The 23,024-nt window shown below is 47.3% G+C and overlaps 1 protein-coding gene across 3 annotated transcripts in view; it reads left to right on the top strand.

Moving 5' to 3' along the window:
• Positions 1-12,005, top strand: part of ABCC5 (ATP-binding cassette, sub-family C (CFTR/MRP), member 5) — an 86,547-nt gene extending 74,542 nt beyond the window's left edge. For all 3 annotated transcript variants that reach the window (XM_014544502.1, XM_005872119.2, XM_005872120.2), the window contains 5 exons: positions 1,390-1,549; positions 7,060-7,138; positions 8,143-8,256; positions 8,649-8,813; positions 10,635-12,005. In XM_014544502.1, the coding sequence (XP_014399988.1) occupies positions 1,390-1,549; positions 7,060-7,138; positions 8,143-8,256; positions 8,649-8,813; positions 10,635-10,736 (620 nt within the window). In that variant the 3' untranslated portion in view covers positions 10,737-12,005. The remainder of the gene's footprint in view (positions 1-1,389; positions 1,550-7,059; positions 7,139-8,142; positions 8,257-8,648; positions 8,814-10,634) is intronic.
• The last annotated feature ends 11,019 nt before the right edge of the window (positions 12,006-23,024 follow it).

Genomic DNA, 23,024 nt, shown 5'->3' with positions numbered 1-23,024 from the left:
TAGGGGTTGGGCCTGCCCTCTGCCACCCGGGAGCAGGCCTAAGCCAGCAGGTCGTTATCTCCCGAGGGGTCCCAGACTGCGAGAGGGCACAGGCCGGGCTGGGGGACCCCTCTCCCCCCGCCCCCCGAGTGCACAAATTTTTGTGCACCGGGCCTCTAGTCCTAAATAATAAAAGGCTAATATGCAAATTTCCCCTTGACCGGGAGTGTGACCAGGGGGCGGGGCCAGCTGGCCAACCCCCCGCGGCCTCCCCTGGCCTCCTATATAATAAAAGGCTAATATGCAAATTTCCCCTTGACCGGGAGTGTGACCAGGGGGCGGGGCCAGCTGGCCAACCACCCGCGGCCCCTTCCCCTGGCCGACCTGGCCCAATCAGCCCAGATCAGGGTGGCCGGCCAAACCCCACCCATGCATGAATTCGTGCACTGGACCTCTAGTAACATTATAATAATACGTTTTAAATAAACTACACATCCAACATTAGAGGCCCAGATGAGTTAGAGTGCATCCACAGGATGGGCTGTATTGCAGCCACCAAATTTTTATCTTGACAAGTTAATAATATGGTTGAGTGCTTGTTATGTCATGTTCACTGGGAAAAGCCATTACAACATCATGTCTCTAGTATGCTCTAACTCTGAGAAAAAGACTAAAAGGAAATGTGTCATAAATAACAGTAGTCATTATGAGAGATTGATGTGATCTTCTTGCATTACTTATATAACTTAACATGAAGATTCAAGTAAGAACAGCTGTTCTGCTTATCACCGTGACACTGAACTCATTGTTTTAGCCCCCAAACCTGCTTTTCTGCCACAGTTCCCTGTCTGGGCAGAGTCACCTCCAGCCGCTCATTGGCTCAGTCCAAAGCTTCCTTCCCATGTGTGTTTACCCAGCTCCTTCCATCCCCCAGCTGTTGCTACAGCGATGGAAGGCCTTGTCTTTTCTCTCAGCTACGTCAAAGGGACAAGAGAGAGGGCATCCTGTCCTCTGGTTTGCCCTCGCTCTTTGCCAGGAGACCTCTGTTCTCCTCATTTTGCTGAGAAGCAATAAACACTGTGCACCTGTTCCTAAGGTGAAAAGGAGGCATTTTTCCGTTTTACTCTCATGGGAGTGTATTGGTCCTGCCCATTCCTTCTCGGACTGAGCTGTGTGATTTAAATGTATATGCTTAGTAGTTCAGGAAAATTCATCGGGTTTTCTGTTTGGTGGTGGTGGTGGTGTGTGTGTGTGTGTGTTTCTGTTTCTGGCTATCATTTTATAATTTCTTGAGTTACTCAGTTGCAATGATGACTGCATAGAAACGGAAAAGTAGATGATTTTGCCCTGAGAATAAACCGGTTTCGTAAGTTGCTAATGGGCTACTCTTCTGCACGTCTCACTCATCAGGGAAGTCCTCCCTGGGCATGGCCCTCTTCCGCCTGGTGGAGTTGTCTGGAGGCTGCATCAAGATTGACGGAGTGAGAATCAGTGACATTGGCCTTGCTGACCTCCGAAGCAAACTCTCCATCATCCCTCAAGAGCCAGTGCTGTTCAGTGGCACTGTCAGGTGAGGACCGGAGCGCCCGTGTGTTTGTGCCTCATTTCAAGGCCAGGTGGGCATGTTAGAGCCTCCATCTGGGACTGAGATCTAGTGACCTCCCAGTCTAGTGCTTTTTCCACTGCAAAGGGCACCTCAGTAACACAACAGGGCTCGGGGGTCTGTAGCATGCTGGTGGGGAAGTCAGAGGGATTGGGGCTCAGATCTTTCTCTGCCACTTCGGACAAGCTACTTGACACTCCTAAACTTGTTTCCTCATCCATGAAATGGGGATGTTATTAAGACCTGTTATTGTCGAGAGTGAATCAATTCATACAAATTATATAAGCACAGAGCCTATCAAATGATGGGCATTCAATAAACGGTAGAGCCATTACCACCCTCGCCACCATCTCCCTCCATCCTTCACGCACTCCTCTCCTCGGTGCACTCTAAGTCGCAATTCCAGGCATTATTACTACTCATGTTTTTCTGTTTTCCAGTATTTTTCCCACCTTTAATGCTCTGGAATGATGCCTCTCTCTCTTGCAATCTGCCAGCATGCCAAAGATAAAATTCTTCTTGACCTGTTAAAATCGAAAGAAGGAAATACTAGTATATTGAATCCCATTTAATTTATCCTACCCTTAGCCTTAAGCTTTGCCTCCTAAAAACAATGGGTTTCCATTATTTGTGTCTATTCCTATTCATGTTGCTTCTCTTTCTAAATAAAACAATTTTAACTATATAAGCAACCCAGATAGGACTTAATTTTTTTTATAATATATTTTCTTGGTTACAGAGAGGAAGGGAGAGGGAGAGAGAGATAGAAACATCAATGATGAGAGAGAATCATTGATCGGCTGCCTCCTGCATGCCCCCTACTGGGGATTGAGCCCACAACCCAGGCATGTGCTCTTGACTGGGAATCGAACCAGGGACCTTTCAGTCCGCAGGCCAACACTCTCTCCACTGAGCCAAACCAGCTAGGGCAGGACTTCTTTTTTTTTTTTTTTAATCACTCTGAAAGTAATATTACCATTTCCTCTTTAATTTGAGCAGTTTACCCCAAAAAAAGTGGTACTAATCTAATTTCAAATAACCAAGGGCAGGGTTCACACTTGTCTGAATGGCATTTGAACTCACTCATTCAGGAGGTTTGGTAGATAAACTGAATTCTCACCTACTTTCATGTAGGGTCAACATTCCTGGGTGCGTTTATTTTGGCATTTCTCTAGAACACTGATGAATTTGGACAGTACAGACTGGACCTGTGGATCCAGTCATTCCCTTTGGGTGCTGAGATAACAAGGTCAAATAAGCAGTGTCAGAAGAGAATTAGAATTTTTTGAAGAGTCAGATCTAAAATTAAGAAATTGGGAGTTATTGCCAAACCTGCTCTTCCTTCCTGTAGACCTCTCTAGTTTCAGATGCTACAGGAGCACCTTTGCGAATAAAATTGGCCTTATAATTTTTAGCTCAGGACAAAACCATACTTTTCTTAATTTTTTAATCATCATTTGGAAGAGCATTAGGATATATAAGGCATGTTAAACTTTAGACTTCCTTTGAATATGCTCACACCAAGAGGCCTGTGTTCATTTGAGAATTTGACAGCCCTTCACATGGGTCTGGAATCAGGAGCTTCTAGAATTCCTGGTAAAGAACTGACCTGCTGGTGTGTGCAGCTGGTGTTTGTAGAGCATCGTGGAAGCACAGCTTTTGCAGGAGGCGGGCCATTTGTTATCAGCTCCAGAGACTTGTTGCTCCTTGATGAACAAGCTCGGTAGTTGGTGTGCTAATGCCCTGAGTTTAGTTCCTGAGCTCAGAGTGCTGCTTCTGGCATCAGCTGAGCAAACTTAGGAAATCATAAGTTTCACGGCTGCCATCTGTAATTTTGGCTTTCTTTTTTTCTTTTTTTCTTTTTTAAATATATTTTTATTGATTTCAGAGAGGAAGGGAGAGGGAGAGAGAGATAGAAACATCAATGATGAGAGAGAATCACTGACCTGCCGCCTCCTGCACCCCTACACTGGGGACCGAGCCCGCAACCCGGGTATATGCTCCGGGAATTGGACCGTGACCTTCTGGTTCATAGGTCGATGCTCAGCCACTGAGCCATGATGGCCAGGCTGTAATTTTTGGCTTTTTAAATCAGTGATAGACACCAAGAACATATAAAATCTAGAACTTCTATCCTCTAATCGCTCAGGTTTCTTCTAATTCCCAAACAACATTCAGCTTTTGGAGCTCTTTTGCTTTTCTTAGCAAATTAGAAAGCCTAGGCCCGTGGTCTGCAAACTGTGGCTCACGAGCCACATGCGGCTCTTTGGCCCCTTGAGTGTGGCTCTTCCACAAAATACCACGTGTGGGCGCACACGTACAGTGCGATTGAAACTTCGTGGCCCATGCGCAGAAGTCGGTTTTCGGCCTGAGCGAGTCTATTTTGAAGAAGTACTGTTGATATTTGGCTCTGCTGACTAATAAGTTTGCCGACCACTGGCCTAGGCAATGAGTTTCGCAGAGCAAGGGAAGGATGATCAGCTGTTTCCTCAGCTTCCTCCTGGAGACTCCGAATTTGGAGACTATCTCCACCACCATTAACCAGCATTATGGGTGAGAACATCTCCTTGGTATGCCAACATGCAGTTAAAACATATAAAGAACGCTTAGAGGGGCCGGCCAGTGTGGCTCGTTTTTCTTTTTTCCTTTTGACAGTCTTAGTCCCTGTGGAACTGGTAAGAACTTGTTTTATAAAAAGACAATTTCACAGTTTTAGATGATCAACAAACCGCCTCTCCTACTTTAATTAGAGGGCTCTTCCTAGCTGGCATCCCTGTAGAGATCAGTCTTCCCCATCCAGACCGTTTACAGGTAGGACTTTATCAGAACGATTTCTGGTCCTGGTGTTCCAAGTTCCTGGGATGATTGTGTCCCTTGGAAATTGCATTGACTATATGGGTTAGAAACCACCAGTATTGGAACCAAAGCATCTAATGTGTCCACATGGACCTTGGCAGTTTAACAGCTGCCAGTTTTTGAGTATCCTCGCTGTTCTAGGCACTGTACACATACTCTAAACCAGGGGTGGGCAAACTTTTTGACTCGAGGGCCACAATGGGTTCTTAAACTAGACCGGAGGGCCGGAACAAAAGCATGGATGGAGTGTTTGTGTGAACTAATATAAATTCAAAGTAAACATCATTACATAAAAGGGTACGGTCTTTTTTTTTTTTTTTTTTTTTAGTTTTATTCATTTCAAACGGGCCGGATCCGGCCCGCGGGCCGTAGTTTGCCCACGGCTGCTCTAAACCTACCCAGCCATTTCACTATGTCCCTGTTATACAGAAGAGAAAACCGAGGAGTAATTTGTCCAAAGTCACGCAGATGGTAGGAGGCAGAACAGGGGTTGACCCCAGTCTGTTCAGATTCTCTGTGTGTACACACTCTCCCTCCACGAACTGCTCTTTGCCTCTGTTATTACTGAAAGTACTTAAAAGTTGTGGCAGCCTGGCTCTGTGGGGGTTGAGCATCAACCTATGAACCAGGAGGTTCAATACCTGGTCAGGGCACATGTCCAGGTTGTGGGCTCGATCCCCAGTGTGGGGTGTGCAGGAGGCAGCCAATCAAAGATTCTCATCGGTGATGTTTTTATCTCTCCCTCTCCCTTCCTCTCTGAGATCAATAAAAATATACAGTATTTTTTTTTAAAGTAGTGACATATTAATACCTCTTATTAGGAGTCAGATAATGATAGGAATAAATTTTTTTATTTACACAAAAAATAGATGGTGTACATGGGATACAACATTGAACAAGATCCAGACAGGGATCCTGTGCGGTGGGCAGAGAGACAAAGGGACAGGGTGATGCGTGCCCTAAGGGTGAGCATGGAGACACCTCATCCAGGCATGAAGGTTCAGGAGACACTTCCTAAAGGCAGCATCTGAGCTGAGACCTGAAGGACAAGAAGGAATCATAGCCCAGAAGTAAAACCACGGTCATAATAGCTGTCACATACACAGTGCCAGCCCTCCGCAGGCCCTCCCACAAGTGCTTTACGCACATGAAACATAGTAATCCTCACACACGCAGTCCTCACAACAGCCTTTTGGGGAGGTGGTCCTTTATCCTGTCTTACACCTGAGGAACTGGGATGTAGAGTAGCTAGGCTGACTTGGCCAAGCGCACACAGTTGTGATTGACAGGCATTGTATAGGAATCAGGCAGTCTGGCTCCAGAGTCCTTGCTTTTACCAGTGTCTCTCCAGTACAAGGGTGAGGAACGGTGAGCATGTCGCAAGCGGAGGGAGAGCACCTGTGCAAAGGGCCCGCGGCACAGAGAGCAGGGTCGGGCAGAGCCTCCCAGCGACGGCCCAGAGGACACGGACGCGGTGTGCGTCTGCCATCTCCTCCGCTCCAGTAGTGCTCCTCTGTGACGTGAGCCTGCTTGCATTCAAATGCCTGGGGTTAGTGACCCTAGACATGGGCACAAACATGGCACAGAGCTGAGGTTCTCCCAGAGATGTTCCCATATGCCAAGCAAGATTTAGGAGCAAAGCAAATTGTACCTAATCCCTTTCCGATTACCAGACACAAAACTTCATGTTGAGATTGAGACCAGGCTCCCCATCAGTGTAACATCCCATTTCCACCAAATTTCTGTTCCACCACTGCCCTACCCTCGTCCTCCATGACAGAGAGCTTTTTGTCCCGTCTGTAACATTCCCAGCAATGCCTAGGCCTGTTTTGATATCCGTGATTTCCATGCGGCAGATACTGTGGGGACAGTAAACAGGAATAGACCTCAAGCTGGTTTTCTGAACCGGAAGAAAGGCAGTCCTGCCTCTTCGGTTGCCCTTTCCTCTCTCTCATTCCCTCCGCCTTCCGCTGGGTCCGCTCGTTTTCCGGGTCAGCTAGCTGTCAGGTCCCTGCTCTTCCCCTGGTGCATAGGAAGGAAGAGAGTGTCTCCCTGTGCATGCAGGGAGATGTATTTTAACATGTATTTGCCAGGGAAAAACCTGGCATGTATGCCGAAGTGCTAACACCTTTTGTTTCTAGGGATCTGACTAGAGATGATGAAAACACTTACTAGTTTTTGCTTTGTGATTTGTATGTCTATATTAATTTTTCTACGTAACTGTTATAAAAGTAAAAACATTTTATAAAGAAGAAATTCTGGGGCATGGCATGTATGCCGAAGTGCTAACACCTTTTGTTTCTGGGGATCTGACTAGAGATGACGAAAACACGTATTGGCTTGTGTTTTGTGATTTGCATGTCTATATTTCTTAATTTTCCTACGTAACTGTTATAAAAGTAAAAATAACATTTTATAAAGAAGAAATTCTGTTCTCAGAGATCGTCCTGCCTGGGGCAGGCATCAGCGTCCACCTCTGGCTGCTTAGGGGATGAGCCCTCTGTGACCTTAGGGGGTGTAAGCCCTTTTCCCGTGCTTGTTTAGACTTTTACCCCGACAGCCTTCGCAGGGTGGTGCGTACATGAGGGATCCCTGACACGTTCCTCTGTGTTCCTCTCTAGATCAAACTTGGATCCCTTCAGCCAGTACACAGAAGACCAGATCTGGGACGCCCTGGAGAGGACACACATGAAAGAATGTGTAAGTAAAGAAGCCAGGGCGAGCAATGCTGTGGGCACTGCCCAGCCTGCCCAGCTGCTTCCGTCCAGCCTGGTCTGTCCTCCACCTCCAGGGTATCTGTGGAGGAACACTCTTGAGCAGGACTTCCCAGACATTCCAGAAAGGGCATAAAAGTGGATATTTCCTGCCCTCCACCTCCTCCCTCTACCCCCACGCCCATGATCCTATTACCCTTTTCCCACCCATTGACTGAAGACATGTCCATGACAACTACTCAGAATTCAGTAATGCTTTTACATTAACTTCTACTTTATTAATCATAACAGTACAGCAGGCTTTTGAAGTATCTTTCTGTGTGCAAGAGATATATCATTTATTGAGTCTGCAGAAAGCACGCAGTAGGCTCATGGATTCACAGATCTCTGCGGGGTGCTCGGCAGGCCCCTCCAGGGGCCACAGTCTGCAGATGGATATCCCTCCTGGAGGAGGGTGTCCGTGCCTTTGCTTAAGTCAAACTCAGGATCCCTTGCCCTAACTCAACTAGATCAGCTCTGCTATTCTCTCTTTTAGACTGAGCTTTCTCAAATAATTTCATTTGAAGACTAGCTTGCGTAGCTTACAAAAAGAAAAGTTTGACAGCCATGGGCCTAGAGCTTTAGACTTAAGAAAGACAGCAGTTTTATTTTCCCCATTTCCTATTGCACGACCAACTTTTCAGTGGCTCAAAAATTAGGACCACTATCTGCCAGGATTTGGGGACATGAAAATATTGGAATTTCTGGGACATTTTGAGAGTAGGAGACTAACAGAATAGTATATTTGAAATAGGGGGTCCTAGAAAACCTGGGTCCTGATCACGTGACCATCACACCTGTACCTTCTTTCTAGGTGAGCCAGGTTCTCAGCTAGTATTCCTTCTTCTGTTCCAGAATAACTTACCTTTGCTACTGGATTTTTGACAAAAGCTAGGGTGTTTTTCCCCCTCACTTTTGGACCCTTCTCATTTCTACTTTCTTTCTTCCTAGATTGCTCAGCTACCTCTGAAACTTGAATCTGAAGTGCTAGAGAATGGGGAGAACTTCTCAGTGGGGGAACGCCAGCTTTTATGCATAGCAAGAGCCTTGCTCCGTCACTGCAAGGTGCGGCGGTTTGGTGGGAGCTGGGGGAAGGGAGGGGAGGGCCGGGCAGGAGAGAACAGGGAGGTGGAGGAGCACCCTTCCCTGTGGCACGTGGTCTGAAGGCGTTCCTGGCTCCCAGCCCAGTGGCACTTTTAAGAGAATGCCCAGAGGTGTTTCTGGATTAACCTTGACACAATTTGGGTATATGGGGGGGTTTGTTTTTTTAAAGAATATGTTTTTATTGATTTCAGAGAAGAAGGGAGAGGGAGAGATAGAAACATCAATGATGAGAGAGAATCATAAATAATGTATGGTATAAAATTCAAATGCTAAAATACTTTTTAGGAAAATCTAAGTTAACCAGCATGCTTAAGGAACTGGTTGGATCCTCTTTCTCCTCTCTTCCCCGGCAGATTCTGATTCTAGATGAAGCCACAGCTGCCATGGACACGGAGACAGACCTGCTGATCCAAGAGACGGTCCGAGAAGCGTTTGCCGACTGCACTATGCTGACGATTGCCCACCGCCTGCATACGGTCCTGGGCTCTGATAGGATTATGGTGCTGGCCCAGGGACAGGTACTGAGGCATGTGGCCTTGTCTGGGAGGACGGGGCTGGTTGGCCTCTGAGGGTGGTTCAGTCCAGTCGTTTGGAGAGAGATACACTGGGAGGACGGGGCTGGTTGGCCTCTGAGGGTGGTTCTGAACATTTAGAAAAGCAGCCATAGCAGCTCTAGTCCAGTCCGTTTGGAGAGAGATACAGGCCCCCTCCCAACAAGGCACTGAATTTGAGGCACTCCTGGGTTCTTGTTTTGCTTTACTACCTGTTATTTTGTTGCTTGAAAATAGGGGCACACTGACTTAGGTCAGCGAGCAAGTTTAGTTAGTAATTAATTCACATAGATAACAGTTGCCCAAGGCGTGTTGAGACCAGCCACCAGGTGTCGTTTGCTTTTTGCAATCACGTAGGGGTGCCAAACTTGTATCCTGCTATTTGAAGCTTCCCCACAACCTGGCCCAGCCATGCCTTCTTCATTTCCCTCTCGTTCCTTGCAAGTGCTGTTAGCCACAGACAATCTTGCATCCCTTAAGCTTTTCCATCTTCTGTGTCTACGCATACAGTTCCACCTACCTAAAACGTCCTTTCCCCTTCTTTCCTTTCCCATATCTACCTGCTTACAGCCTGCCTGTCTCTCAAGAAAGCCAGTGTCTCCCTGTCCACACATAGTGCAGTGTCTGCTCTAGCACCCAGCCTCCTACCCTCCTGCAGCCAGTCCAAAGGAAGGATGCTTTGTCCTTAGGCCTGTCTCCCCTGGGCAGATCCTTTCCTAGAAGCGCCCCCGGAGACCTCCCCTTTCATCTCCTGGCAAAGGTGTGTCCATGCCTTTGCCCTGCAGAAGGGAGGCTGGGAAGTATGTGGCATTGTCAGCCACATCCTGGGAGGCAGGTCCTGCCAGGATGTCATGCACTTTTCTACTGCAATATGGTTTCCAGAGACTGCATAGAAGTCCATCATAGGACTAGATAATTGACTGAGTCTATCCTTTACTCACTTTTTTTCTTTTTCTGTTTTTATTGATTGATTTCAGAGAGGAAGGGAGAGGGAGAGAGAGATAGAAACATCGATGATGAGAGAGAATCATTGATCGGCTGCCTCCTGCATGCCCCCTACTGGGGATCAAGCCCGCAACCTGAGCCTATGCCCTTGACTGGAATTGAACCTGGGACCCTTCGGTCGCAGGTTGATGCTCTATCCACTGACCCAAACTGGCTAGGGCTTCACTTCTTTTTTTATAAAAAAAAAATTACTTATTGATTTTTAGAGAGGAAGAGGAAGGGGGGTGGAGAGACAGAGAGAGGGAGCGAGAAACATCCATTTGTTCCACTTATCTATGCATTCATTGGTTGACCCTTGTATGTGCCTTGACCGGAGAGATCGAATCCACAACTTTGGTGTATCAAGATGACGCTCTAACCAACTGAGCTACCCGGCCAGGACTCTCACTTCCTTTTATTTTTCTGCCAAGTAGGTCTCCTGAGCCATTCCTTTTCCATCTATAGATTTAGATCAGCTTGCATAACTAGATGCCATTTGCCTGCTAAGCCTTTGACTTGTGCTGCCGTGGGTTCCCCCACAGCCTGTACTATCTTGTCGATCGATTCCTGCACACCTAAGGCTGAATGAATTAGGTGAAGGGGGTCTAGAGGTGTTTCTCTCCAACCTTTCCCTGGTACCCTGGTTAGTTTAAAAAAATAAAAATAAAAAGGAGCCCATTTGGACACGGCAGGGCTCGTCGAATTGTCACCCTGATTCCATCCTCAGGGGGCTTTTGGGCTTGCCCCCCTTCCTGAACAGTGTGCCCTCGAATCACATCCTGATGCCGTCTCCTTCCTTCGCAGGTAGTGGAGTTCGACACCCCATCGGTCCTTCTGTCCAACGACAGCTCCCGGTTCTATGCCATGTTTGCTGCTACAGAGAACAAGGTCGCTGTCAAGGGCTGACTCCTCCCGCTCCGCCTCGGTCTCTTTCCTCTGGAGCGCCGCCACCCCGGGGCCGCGCTCGTCCTGTCCAGCCGAAACCTTGCCTTTCCCGATTTTACCTTTCGCACAGCAGTTCAGGATCGGCTTGTGTGTTTCACTTGTAGGGAGAGTCCTATTTTGATTATTGTATTGACTCCAGATTCATGTAAACAGACTTTAGTTTTTGTTTTTAATTGCACTCTAAAAGGTTCAGGGAACCGTTATTATAAATGTATCAGAGGCCTATAATGAAGCTTTCTACGTGTAGCTGTATCTATATATATATATATATAAACCTGTACATAGCCTATATTTACAGTGAAAATGTAAGCTGTTTATTTTATATTAAAATGAGCACTGTGCTAATAACAGTGCAGATTCCTTTCTATCGTTTTTGTACAGTTTGCTGCACTGGAGATCTGGTTTTGCTATTAGACGACAGAAAGGGGAGCATATTGTTCTTTGCCAGCTGGTTGTTTCATGGCGCCAGGTTTCCTGGGTGTCCAAAAAGGAAGACGTGTGGCAATGGTGGGCCCTGCAGCGGCCCCCCCTGCCGCCTCCCCACAGGCCGCGCAGGGCGCCGTGGATTCTCAGGGCTCCTGCCTTCTGTCCTGGTGTCACCTCCCTGTTTCCGTCAGGAGAGCAGTGGGGCAAAGCCCCCCACCCCCCTTTCCCTCCCTGCCTTCCTCTTCTTGCTGTTGTTTCTAAACAAGAATCAAGTCTCTTCACAGAGTGTCCCACTGCCTCAGGTTCCGCACGCTGGCCACTGCACAGAGCTCCGGCTCCCACACCCGTCGGCTCCCAGCCCCGGGGCCGACCGCTGCTTTTTCCGGGGGTCCTTCTTCATTCGCCTGGTCTGCGCCTCCACAGTTCAGTGACAGGGTTCAGGATTTCGTGGGTCTGTCTTCTTTTCTCACTGCAGATGTCGCACAGTCTCCTCCCCTCTCCAAAGTCCGCGACTTCAAGCAGCTCTTGCTACTCAGTGTCTCGCACTGGTGTGGAAGTCTTTGTACTGTAAAGAGACCTACCTCAGGTTGCTGATTGCCGTGTGGTTCGGTGTGTTTCTGCAAACCCCCTTTGTGCCGTGGGGCCAGCAGCTCAGGTGGGCGTGGTCGCTGCTGTCATCAGTTGAATGGTCAGCGTTGCATGTCGTGACCAACTAGACATTCTGTTGCCTTAGCATGTTTGCTGAACACCTTGTGGAAACAAAAACCTGGAAAAGTGAATAAAGTTATTTTGGATTTTATAAAACTCTTGGTGTATAAACTAGTTCTCTGGGAAGGGAGCAGGGTGTCTTTGAATGACGGGAATCCCAGAGGCGGGCTCTGAGTATCCCGCGATGGAGTTACATCTGAGAAGGGCCAGGAGCAGAGCCGGTTGGTTGCCAGGGGCACGGGGCCCAGCAGGCCTGACATCACCGGGTGGGCCCTGGCCCCTAAGACTGTGTCACCAAATTCAGCTCCCGTGCTGCCAAGGAGCGGGTTGGGCGTGGGCAGGGTGATGCTTGGGCGAGGTGGGCGGTTGTGGTGAAATATATTTCAAATGAACAGTTGGTTAAGGGTTCTCAGCAATTCAAACAACATAACTGCCTTTTTGGCCAATTCATTCAGCTTACCTCACTGAGAATTAAGTACGCATCCAAAAGGGTAATCATTACGGAGTTTCTCGATAGAGTGTATTGAATGCAGCCAAGAAGCTTTTAACCTGCTTGGTACCTGTTCTGCCGACCAGCAGGGATCATCCCCTGAACCCAGCCTTTTCGTAAACTGCTGCCTTGGAAACACAGAGGCTTGACTCTAAAGTTAAAATTTTCTTCCCACATTTCGAGTGCTCAGGAGCCACGTGGCCTGCGGCTACTGTGTCGGACACAGATGCAGAACATGCCCATCGCTGCAGGGAGTTCTGTTGGACGGCACTGACATGAACACGCACTTCCGTTGATGCCTGGACTTACCTTCCCAGAGGGGAACAGGCAGCGAAAGGGCCTCCTGGTCCTTGTCCTGTTCAAGCTCTGCTGCACTGGGACTCACTCCCCCTCCTGTCAGCTCTGTTCTCATCTCGGGTGTCCTCCCACCTCTCTTAACCTGCTTTGCCTTCTTAAAGGAAAGCTTTTTCCTGCCTCTGCCCACTCCCTTTCCTTTCTGCACGGATTCTTTCCCTCCCACAGGTGAAGTGACAAAGCTTCCACTGTGGGCTTGGCCCCTCCTTGGTACCAGCTGCCTGCTAAGTGCCTCCACTGGGCATCACCGGTGCCTCAGCTTCTTGAAAATCAGTGCTTCTTTAGTAGTACCATTGTCCTCTGGAGTCTGTAGGCTAGAAGCCTTGAGTTAATTTACTCTCCTTCCCCTTCCCAATAAATTCAGTCACTCCAGGTCCTATGCATCACCACCACCCCTTTCTCCTTCCCTCTATTCATAATATACCTGTAATTACAGCCTCATGGTCTCCCCGCCTTGGTGCCCCTCTCTGAGCCATTGTATTTACTACTGACAATATGGAAACCAAAAATGCAAGTTGGTGAAATACTTTATAGCCCAAGTGCCCATTGGTAGAAAGAGGCTGTGGTGCATTTACACAATGGAATACTACTTGGCCATAAAAAAGAAGAAAGGCTTGCCTTTTGCGACAGTATGAACAGACCTGAAGGTTATTATGCTTCGTGAGATAAGCCAGTCAGAGAAAGACAAGTATCCTATGATCTCCTATGTGGAATCTAATGAACAAAACACACTGATGAATAAAATAGAAACAGGCATGGGTACATGGAGCAGACTGACAGCTGTTTGGGGCAGGAGGCGGGGGTGCGCAGGACTGGATGAAAGAACGTGAAGGGATTAGCCAAAACACATAGATAACACATAGACACAGACAACAGTGTGGTGATGGCCAGAGGAAAGGGGGGTGGGGGTAGGTGGAGGTGGGCAAAGTGAGGATACGTGGGGTCGGAAAGAGACTTTGCTTTGGGTGATGGGCGCACGGTGCAGTGTGCAGATGATGTTTTGTTGAGTTTTACACTTGAAACCTGTATGGTTTTGTGAACCAGTGTCACCCCAATAAATTCAATTTTAACAAATTTTTAAAAAAGAGACTAAGGGTTTAAAAAATCTTCAGGGCACAGACAGTTGCTTGTAGAGTGGCCCATATTCCTTAGCCTGGCAGTCAGGGTGTGCGTTATTTGGCTCCAACCCTCCTTTTCTACTCAGTATTCCTGAAAGTAGGCCAATATTATCACACTTTTAAATCTTTGTAATTTTCTCAGCTTGGAATCCCTGGTCATCTTGTCAAACAAAAGCATATTTTTCTTTTTAAACTCAGTTCAAATACTATGCCCTCCACAAGGCCTTTCTCTTCCAACCAAATTTCTCTGTGTTCCTACAGCCCTTTGCTTTCACATCTACTTAAGGTTTATTTGCTTTTACTTTGCATATTATAGTTGATTTTTTTAAATATTTCTGCCCATGAATTTAAACTTCTTGGAGGCAGTAAATCATCTTATTTTTGTGTACCTTATCATTTCTGGCTTACGTATTATGTTTTACATATAATAAGAGCCTAATAAGTATCACACTACACAACTAACTCTTGAATAGTGCCTATCCATGGATGTTCAAAGAATATTTGTTAAAAGAAGTAAGTGTTGTAGACTTCCATTTTGGTTATTTGAATTTGATCACTTCAAAGAGAAAAAAAAAAAAAGTGGCATCAAGGAAAAGAAACCTTTATGAGGAATGACTTCAGGAAAACCAGAAAAGAGAATACCCAGTGTTTGGGGAATGGCTTAGTGACATGACAGCTCCTTCCTAATTGATCACCCAGAAATAAGGCCTAGCATTGAAAGCAAATGAGTCAAGGGGGCACTGAAAGGCTGAGCTAACTGAAGTCTCACTCACACTGATCATTGCCTGCACTGTTGTGCGCCATATTTCTTTTAATAACTTTTTCCTTATAATAAAAGTAATGCATGCAGAAAGGTGCAATGAAGAAACCAAAAACTGCCTGTACCCATTTTGGAAGTGGAACCTCCAGCCTCAGCCACCCCAGCTGATGTCACATAGATCAGAGATGAACCACCAGCTGAGCCCTTCCCAAATCCCTGAGCAAAATAAAATGTTTTTTAAAGCCACTACAGTACAGTTGGGGGTAGTTATACAACACTACTGAGGTACCCATCACCCCCAAATAGTCAAAGTTATATTGGTGTATCCTTTCTAGCTTTTTCTAATCATATATATATATTTTTTTTTTTAAATAAAATAATATAAAGCCCTGGCCAGTGTGGCTCAGTTGGTTGAGTGTCGACCCATGCACTGAGGTCACTGGTTTGATTCCCAGTAGGGGGCATGCAGGAGGCAGCCCATTGATGTTTCTGTCTCATCAATGTTTCTTTCCCCTCTCCCTCTCTCTAAAATCAATAAGAACATTAAAAATAATAATAAAAAATAAAGGTTTAATATCAGCATGTAGGCCCAGGGGCTGCTGCCATAAAGGTCTCCAGGCCTTGGACTTCCCCCAAACCAGCCATAGGAGTCCTCAGGCAACAGACTGTCTGAACTAACTCACCAAACTGCTTCCCAGAGACATGGCCAAAGCCTTGAAGAAATCAATGGGAGGGTTTTGCCCGAAGCAACCTCCATGTACATTTCCTTTGGGAGCCAGCAACTGGTCAAGATGGGCCATGTACCATGTGATACAACCACTCACATTCACATTTAGATAAGCAAAAACAGTGTTTGGGAAGGTACATGTCACCCACCCATTCCTAGACATGATAGGGTTATGCCCATAATCACCCACCCCAGTCACCCCAAGTTATACTCACAGAAAGACCACCATCCACTCTGGTTTCAATACTTTGTCCTTGGCCAGTACTGCAGTCACCCTCAGAAACAGGCGCATGAGGAAAGCTGCTGCTACATCTTCCAGAAAATCTCTGTTGACAACATTGTCTATTAGGTAATAGTCCACACAATAGTCCTTTTCAGGGGCCCTGGCCGGGTAGCTCATTTGGTTAGAGTGTTGTCCCGCTACGCCAAAGTTGTGGATTCAATCCCTGGTTAGGGCACTTACAAGTAACCAATTAATGCATAAATAAGTGGAACAACAAATTGATGTTTCTCTCTCTCTCCCTCTCAAATCAATTTTTTTTTTATAAAAAGCCCTTTCAGAATGTGATATCAGGAAATTATTCACTTCTCAATGATGAAATTTGTCGAAGTTCAATATATTTGGGAGCAGAGCAAGCAAGTCTCCCACTAGAGTGGAGACAAGGAGGAAGGCACTTCAGGTGGAGGGAACTGCATGAGTGAAGGTGTAGAAATGGGAAAGCAGTGACTGTGTTGATGGAGAGGTTGGTGTTGGGGTTTCCACATTAAACCCATTAAACAATGTCTCCTGAGTCTTTAAGACTTGAGCATAAAAGGGACCCCATCATGGCTAGCTCTATGCCTGTGTTTTTCCTAACTCCTGCCCATGCACCTTTGTAAACAATCTCTTTCCTAATCTATCTTCAGTTTACCCAACTCGAGTGTACCGTGTATCTCCTGGTACAACTGTATGAGGCAGTTGGCTAAAATTATGATCTCCATAATTTAAAAAATGATAGGGAAAAACGGTAGGGGGCCCAGTCTTCTCCATCATGACTGTGTTGGTTTAACTCTTAGAACTGTGGTTCAGGGCACTTTTGACTCCAAGCTCCCTGCCAGGTTGTGATTATTCATTTATTATTAATTTAATCAAGCGTGAGAGTCCTGCTTCCACACACATTTCTTCTTAACAGCCCTGTTCTTTAGATGTTATTGTTATTCTTTTTTTAAAATATATTTTCATTGATTTCAGAGAGGAAGGGAGGAGAGAGAGAAACATCAATGATGAGAGAGGATCATTGATTGGCTGCCTCCTGCACACCCCCTACTGAGGATCGAGCCGAAACCCAGGCATGTGCCCTTGACTGGAATCGAACACAGGACCCTTCAATCTGCAGGCTGATGCTCTATCCACTGAGCCAAACAGGCTAGGGCTGTTACTCTTTTTCTTTTTTTTTTTTAACAGACTTGAAATTTCAGCTTAGAGAGCTCAAGTAATTGCCCCGAACACACAGTAAGTGACTTAACTGAGTTTCAAATTTATGTCCCTCTGAATCCAAAGTTTTTGCTCTTTCCACCACACTCCCTGCTATTTGTGTTGCTCCAAAGATACCTCTCTACGTAAATAAAGGAACTAATGTGTAAAGTGGAGATGTTTTGCATTGTCCATTGATCTGCTAGATTGCCTGATACTGGACTGTCCTTGGCAGTAATTGGCCAGCAAGTTCATAGGTCTGACGAATGTCTCCCAGAATGTGACAACAGGACCATGTCATCAGCTCCTCTAGCTATTGGCCCGGCAGGTGCTCTCTGTCCTGATTGTCTGAAGCTGTGTCGATTTAGGTCAAGTTTAAAAGGAAGGAACCAGGGCCCTAGCTGGTTTGGCTCAGTGGATGGAGCATCGGCCCTCAGACTGAAGGGTCCCAAGTTCAATTCCTGGTCAGGGCACATGCCCGGGTCGTGGGGTCAATCCCCAGTGCGAGGTGTGCAGAAGACAGCTGATGGGTGATTCTCTCTCATCATTGAGTTTCTATCTCTCTCTCCCTCTCCCTTCCTCTCTGAAATCAATAAAAGAATATTTTTTAAAAATAAAAGGAAGGAACCAGGGTTCAGCTCTGTGTACTACCACTTGAGATTAGAAATTTCCTCAGTAAGAGTCCATTCCTGCTCATTTGATTCTAGGAGCTGTTCTGTGACCAGAGCTCCAGGGAACAATTAGCAGCCTGCAATCAATACCGAGCTTGTGCAACGTGCGAGAGATGTCTCCTGAAAGTGGAACCAAAGCTTGACCGTAGATCATTGAATGCTACAGATATTCCATGGAGTGATGATGACAACGGCAATGCTTCCTGACACCGTGGTGGCGTCTCACGCCTGTCTCTCCTCATTCTACCCGATCATGAACTTCAAATTGCCACTTATTGGGAAGAAGCTGGTGGAGAGTCCCCGGAGGGTACCCCGCAGGCAGTGGCTCTGTAATTTGGGGGAGAGAGAAAGTTGCCTTTTTGTGTACTGGACTGGCTCTGCTCTGAGCCTGTTCCAGGAGTTAAGATCAGTCCGTCACTTTGCAAGAAGCCGGGACATCGCCCAGGGCAGGATACACATGATTTTGAAGGGAAAAGAGCATCTTGCCAGGAGCCTCTGCATCTGAAGGTGAGTATTAAGAACTGTTGTGAGACAGGCAGGGAAAATGGGGAAATTCCCGGGACTATAGTTAGGGAATGTTTGCTCACGAGGCAGCAGCAAGAACATGTGCCTCCCAAGCCCTCTGCTTAAAACCAGAAGGACCAAGTCTGGGCGCCTGTAGGTCTGGATGACCAGGACTAGGCCCTTCCTGTAAGCTGCAGTAATGCAACTGAAACAAAGAAAAAAGTGCCTTCTGAAAGTATTTACAGTGTCCAAATTCTGCATTCCTTACTAACTTCTATTTGGGATGCAGGCTTCAAACTTTGCTGAGTTTTTGGGGGTTTTGTTTTTGTTTTTGTTTTGTTTTGTTTAGCTAATCCTCACCCAAGGATATTTTTTTCCATTGATTTTTAGAGAAAGTGGAAGGGAGGGAGGGAAAGAGAGAGAGAAAGAGACATCGATTGGTTGCCTTCTGCGCGTGCCTGCAACAGAGGTACGTGCCCTTGACTGTAATCAAGCCTGGACCCTTCAGTCTGTGGGCCGATGCTCTAACCACTGCTCAGTTTTGTTTTTAATTTCAAGATTCCTTTGTCAAAACCAAGACTCCTGTGGCTAGTCCTCTGGCCCCCACAGAGGCAGTTGATTTAATTCTCTGGTGGTTGTTAAATGAGCCTTCCTCAGAACCCCTGAGTGTCCCAGGTCCCAGTTCCATAACCAACCCCACCCTGGCTCCACCCTGGCCTCCTGGTCAGCCCAGGGCCCATGTGGAAAGGAGCAGAAATCACCGACAGAAGGAGCCTTTGGCTCCTTTCGGCTCCCATCGGATCAGTCAGATTCTCTTTCCAATCACTCACTTCTCCTCTGAGGTACAGTGAGGGCTAGGGTTAGGGTTTACCTCTCCTCTCCCCAGGCCTAGAGTGAAGCTTTTTGTCTCCCCTCCTTCTCATTACTCGGTCTTTCTTCCTCTTAGTCTGTCTGCCATGTCATTTCTTCTCTCTTACACACACACACACACACACACACACACAGTGTATGTTGCCCTGCACAGAACTTGGTCCCCTCCAGCCATGCCTACAGCTTCTCCATGCATCCCAAATAGGAATGCAGTGGCCATGTCTGGCCTGGGTTGGGAGCTTTTCGGGTAGAGGTGCTCAGCCACTTCACTGACGTGAGCCTGGAGGGAGGGAACCCAGAGAGGACCCGCCTGCGGAGTCTCCATGAGGCCCCCTGGCCCCTGGGCAACTCTCACCAGCACATGGGGGGCTGGCCAAGCTCACTGCAGCCCAGTGTCAGGGCTGGGTGCTGGGCCAGCTGAGGCCCCCTGGGCCACACCAGCTCCTCTGTGCAGGGCACCATCATCTTGCCTAGCCTGGCCTCTGTGCTCTATGACCCTGAGTATTGGGAGACCCCCCAACAGTTCAACCCCAGTCACTTCCCAGACAAGGGGGGAAACTTCGTGGTCAGTGAGGACTGTCTGCCATCCTCCGCTGGTACTGGGCACAGCGCTGTGTCATGGGTGGTGGGTAGGGGGTGTGGTAGGACAGGGACAGCTGCCACCCTCTGACCTTTCCCTCTGCTTCCAGGGCATGGGGTGTGCCCAGGGGACCAGCTGGCTAGGATGGAGCTCTTCCTGATGTTTGCCACCCTTCTTAGGACTTTTCGGTTCCACTGCAGGCGGGAGTCAGAGGCTCAGACTGGAGTACATCTTCAGGGCAGTCTGCAGCCCCAGCCCCAGCCCCAGCCCCAGCCCCAGGAAATCTGTGCAGTACCATCCGAGTTTCCCTGTCCCAGGCCCTAGAGCAGTGATGGCGAACCTATGACACGTGTGTCAGAGGTGACACGCGAACTCATTTTTTTGGTTGATTTTTCTTTGTTAAATGGCATTTAAATATATAAAATAAATATCAAAAATATAAGTCTTTGTTTTACTATGGTTGCAAATATCAAAAAATTTCTATATGTGACACCGCACCAGAGTTAAGTTAGGGTTTTTCAAAATGCTGACACGCCGAGCTCAAAAGGTTCGCCATCACTGCCCTAGGGAGAGTGCTCACAGCTAGCTGGTGGGTGGGAGACCTGTCCCCCTCCGTCTTTCCTTGGTGTCTCTTGGCTCCTGCAAAGTTGGAGGTGATGAAGAACAGGGACCCACCTAGCTCAGCTGCTTATGAGTTCCCCCAGCACAGTGGTTCTCAACCTTGGCTGCACATTAGAATCCTTTTAAAATCCTGATTTCTGGGCCTCATCCTCTGGAAATTCTGTTTCTTTGTTACTAATGTCGTGGCCCCATCCCATAACAAAGAAACAGAACTTCCGGAGGATGAGGCCCAGAAATCAGGATTTTTAAAGGATTCTAATGTGATTCTAATGTGCAGCCAAGGTTGAGAACCACTGCCCTAACACAAGCTCACTCTTCAGAGTGTCATTAGAGAGTAGATTGTACAAAGGTAGCTCAGTTTGGGAGGTTCAGTTAGGTTAGGTTAGTTACGCTTTGGCATGGAAGGATGTTACAAGGTTTGTTAAGGTTTGTTACTGAATCATTACACACGGTTAATCTGTCAAGTCTCACAAGGTAGCAGTTAAGTAGGTTCAGTGGCAATGGCATTTGAGCAAAACTGTAAATATAACAATGTGTCCAAATACAATCGATGCTGGTGTCTGATAAGCCCCAAACTGGGCAGCTTATTTTCTGCCCTCTCCTGCCCTCTGCTGACCAGAGGGAAGACGTGCCGGTTCCTGCAGACCTAGGATGAAAAAACATCCTATTCTCCCATCAGGCACAGCCAGTAGCCAGTGCCTCTGCTTCCCTCCAAGTTCTCCACCAAGGACTCCGTACTTCCCCCGAGGATTGCCAAGATTTGAGACATTGTGTCCAGAAAAGTCTTGTTTATTTAAAAAGAATAACTTGTATTAAGGAAATAAAATAAGATGCCAGCTGGTCTGGTAGCTCAGTTGGTTAGCAGTGGTCGGCAAACTCATTAGTCAACAGAGCCAAATATCAACAGCACTTCTTCAAAATAGACTCACCCAGGCCGAAAACCGACTTCTGCGCATGGGCCACGAAGTTTCAATCGCACTGTACGCGCGCCCGCACGTGGTATTTTGTGGAAGAGCCACACTCAAGGGGCCAAAGAGCTGCATGTGGCTCTCGAGCCGCAGTTTGCCAACCACAGGGTTAGAGCATCCTCCTGATACCCCACCGTTGCGGGTTCGATCCCCCGCCGGGGCACATACAGGGATCACCCAATGAATGCATGAATAAGTGGAATAACAAATTAATGTTTCTCTCTCTCCCTTCTCTCTCAAATCAATCAATAACAATAACATGCCAATGCACACCTATTAGAATTGCTAAAAACAAAACCCTGAAATCCCAAGGTACTGGAACTCCCATACACTGCTGGTGAGAATGTAAAATGGTACAACCATGGATCTTCTTTGGCTGCTCTCGGGCCCTGCTCACATTTATCTTTGGGGGGGGGGGCGGGGGCTGGCTGGGCGAGAAGCCTGAGAGATAGAGGCTTGGCTCTGCCCCATGTGGGTGAAAGACCGAGTGCCCACCCCAAGTCCACATGGCAGCGTTGCTTAGGTGAAGCTGCAGGGTCCTGAGAAGTCTCGCCTTGCTCCTTTGGGTTATTTAAAAGACGGACATATGAGCAAGCCAATGTTTCTCATTAGTAGGGAATCAGTCATTACTGTGCGGATGAAAAGGGGCCACAAACTAAACCTGACAAGCTCGGGGGAGGCCTGTGTGGTGGTCTCACAAACTGGGAGACTTAAAGTAACCACATAGGCTGGTCTGAAATGAACACTTTTTAACAAAGGCGGTTCATGGTGGGTAGTCATGTCCTAAGGCAGTATTTGTCCCTAACAAAGGCCAATCTGTGGCAGGCAGTTAGACAGGAGCAGAGCAAGGATGATGGACTAGCGAGTGGTCGGCAAACTCATTAGTCAAGAGCCAAATATCAACAGTACAACGATTGAAATTTCTTTTGAGAGCCAAATTTTTTAAACTTAAACTATATAGGTAGGTACATTGTTATTAACTTCATTAGGGTACTCCTAAGGCTTAGGAAGAGCCACACTCAAGGGGCCAAAGAGCCGCATGTGGCTCGAGAGCCGCAGTTTGCCGACCACGGGGCTAGGCACAGAAGGTCACAGAAGGCCCTGGGTGCTTAGCAAAGGACAAATGTAGGGTGGGACCTAGTCCCCAGGTGACCTTTCCTACCCCAGCATAGAGATGGTCAAGGGATTCGGAACCCCTGACCTTTCCTCCCTAGAGATAATATCTAGACCTCAGTTGTATTTCAGCCCCAGGCCCAGAAGAGCAACCAAACCAGCTACAGCTGACCTCAGGGCCAGCTGCATTGAATAATGACCCCCTGCCCTAGTGCCAAACAACCAGTGGAGACCACAACCCTGAAAGGAAACACCTGGAGAACTGCTGACGATTCTATTGAGATCTTCCCCTGGGACCTCCCCTAAACTCTCCACCCTTAAGGCCCTTAGGATGGAGGACCCAGCATTTAGCACGCAGGCCCAGCACCTTTCCCCCCCTCCCCCATTTCCATTCCCCAGGTGTTACCATTACCTTCCTCACTCCCAAGCTCCAAGGGCCCTCCTCTGCCTCTATAACTTGTTTCCTCAGCCCATTTCTTCTAGGAATTACTTCTTCCCTGTGATTTTTATCAATAAACTAGTGGCCCGGTGCATGAAATTCATGCACATTAAAAGGGAATTAATTAGAGGAAATATTTTTTTTTTTAAGGCTAGTCAAGTGAAGCAGTGGGAGTGCAGAGGGAACAAAGAAATCTGTAACTGGCTGTGATCAATTAATTGTAGGTGCCACTGCACGCAGACCAGCCTAGAGGAAATATTTTAATATTGCTATTTGCCCTCTGTCTATAATAGAAGTGTCAGAGATGAAAGAAAATTAGTAAAATGTATATGAAAATCTCCCTCCTGTCAGAGTCTGGGGTGCACCATGGGACCCAGAATCAAGTCCCCGCCCCCCCACACACGCTTCGAAATCTCAGGAGACCCAGACCCTGCCGGCCCCACCCCG

This window comes from Myotis brandtii, unplaced genomic scaffold, assembly GCF_000412655.1.
Source record: "Myotis brandtii unplaced genomic scaffold, ASM41265v1 scaffold368, whole genome shotgun sequence".
NCBI lineage: Eukaryota > Metazoa > Chordata > Mammalia > Chiroptera > Vespertilionidae > Myotis > Myotis brandtii.
The sequence above is the reverse complement of the archived record's forward strand: the minus strand, read 5'-3'. Positions and strand labels throughout refer to the sequence as shown.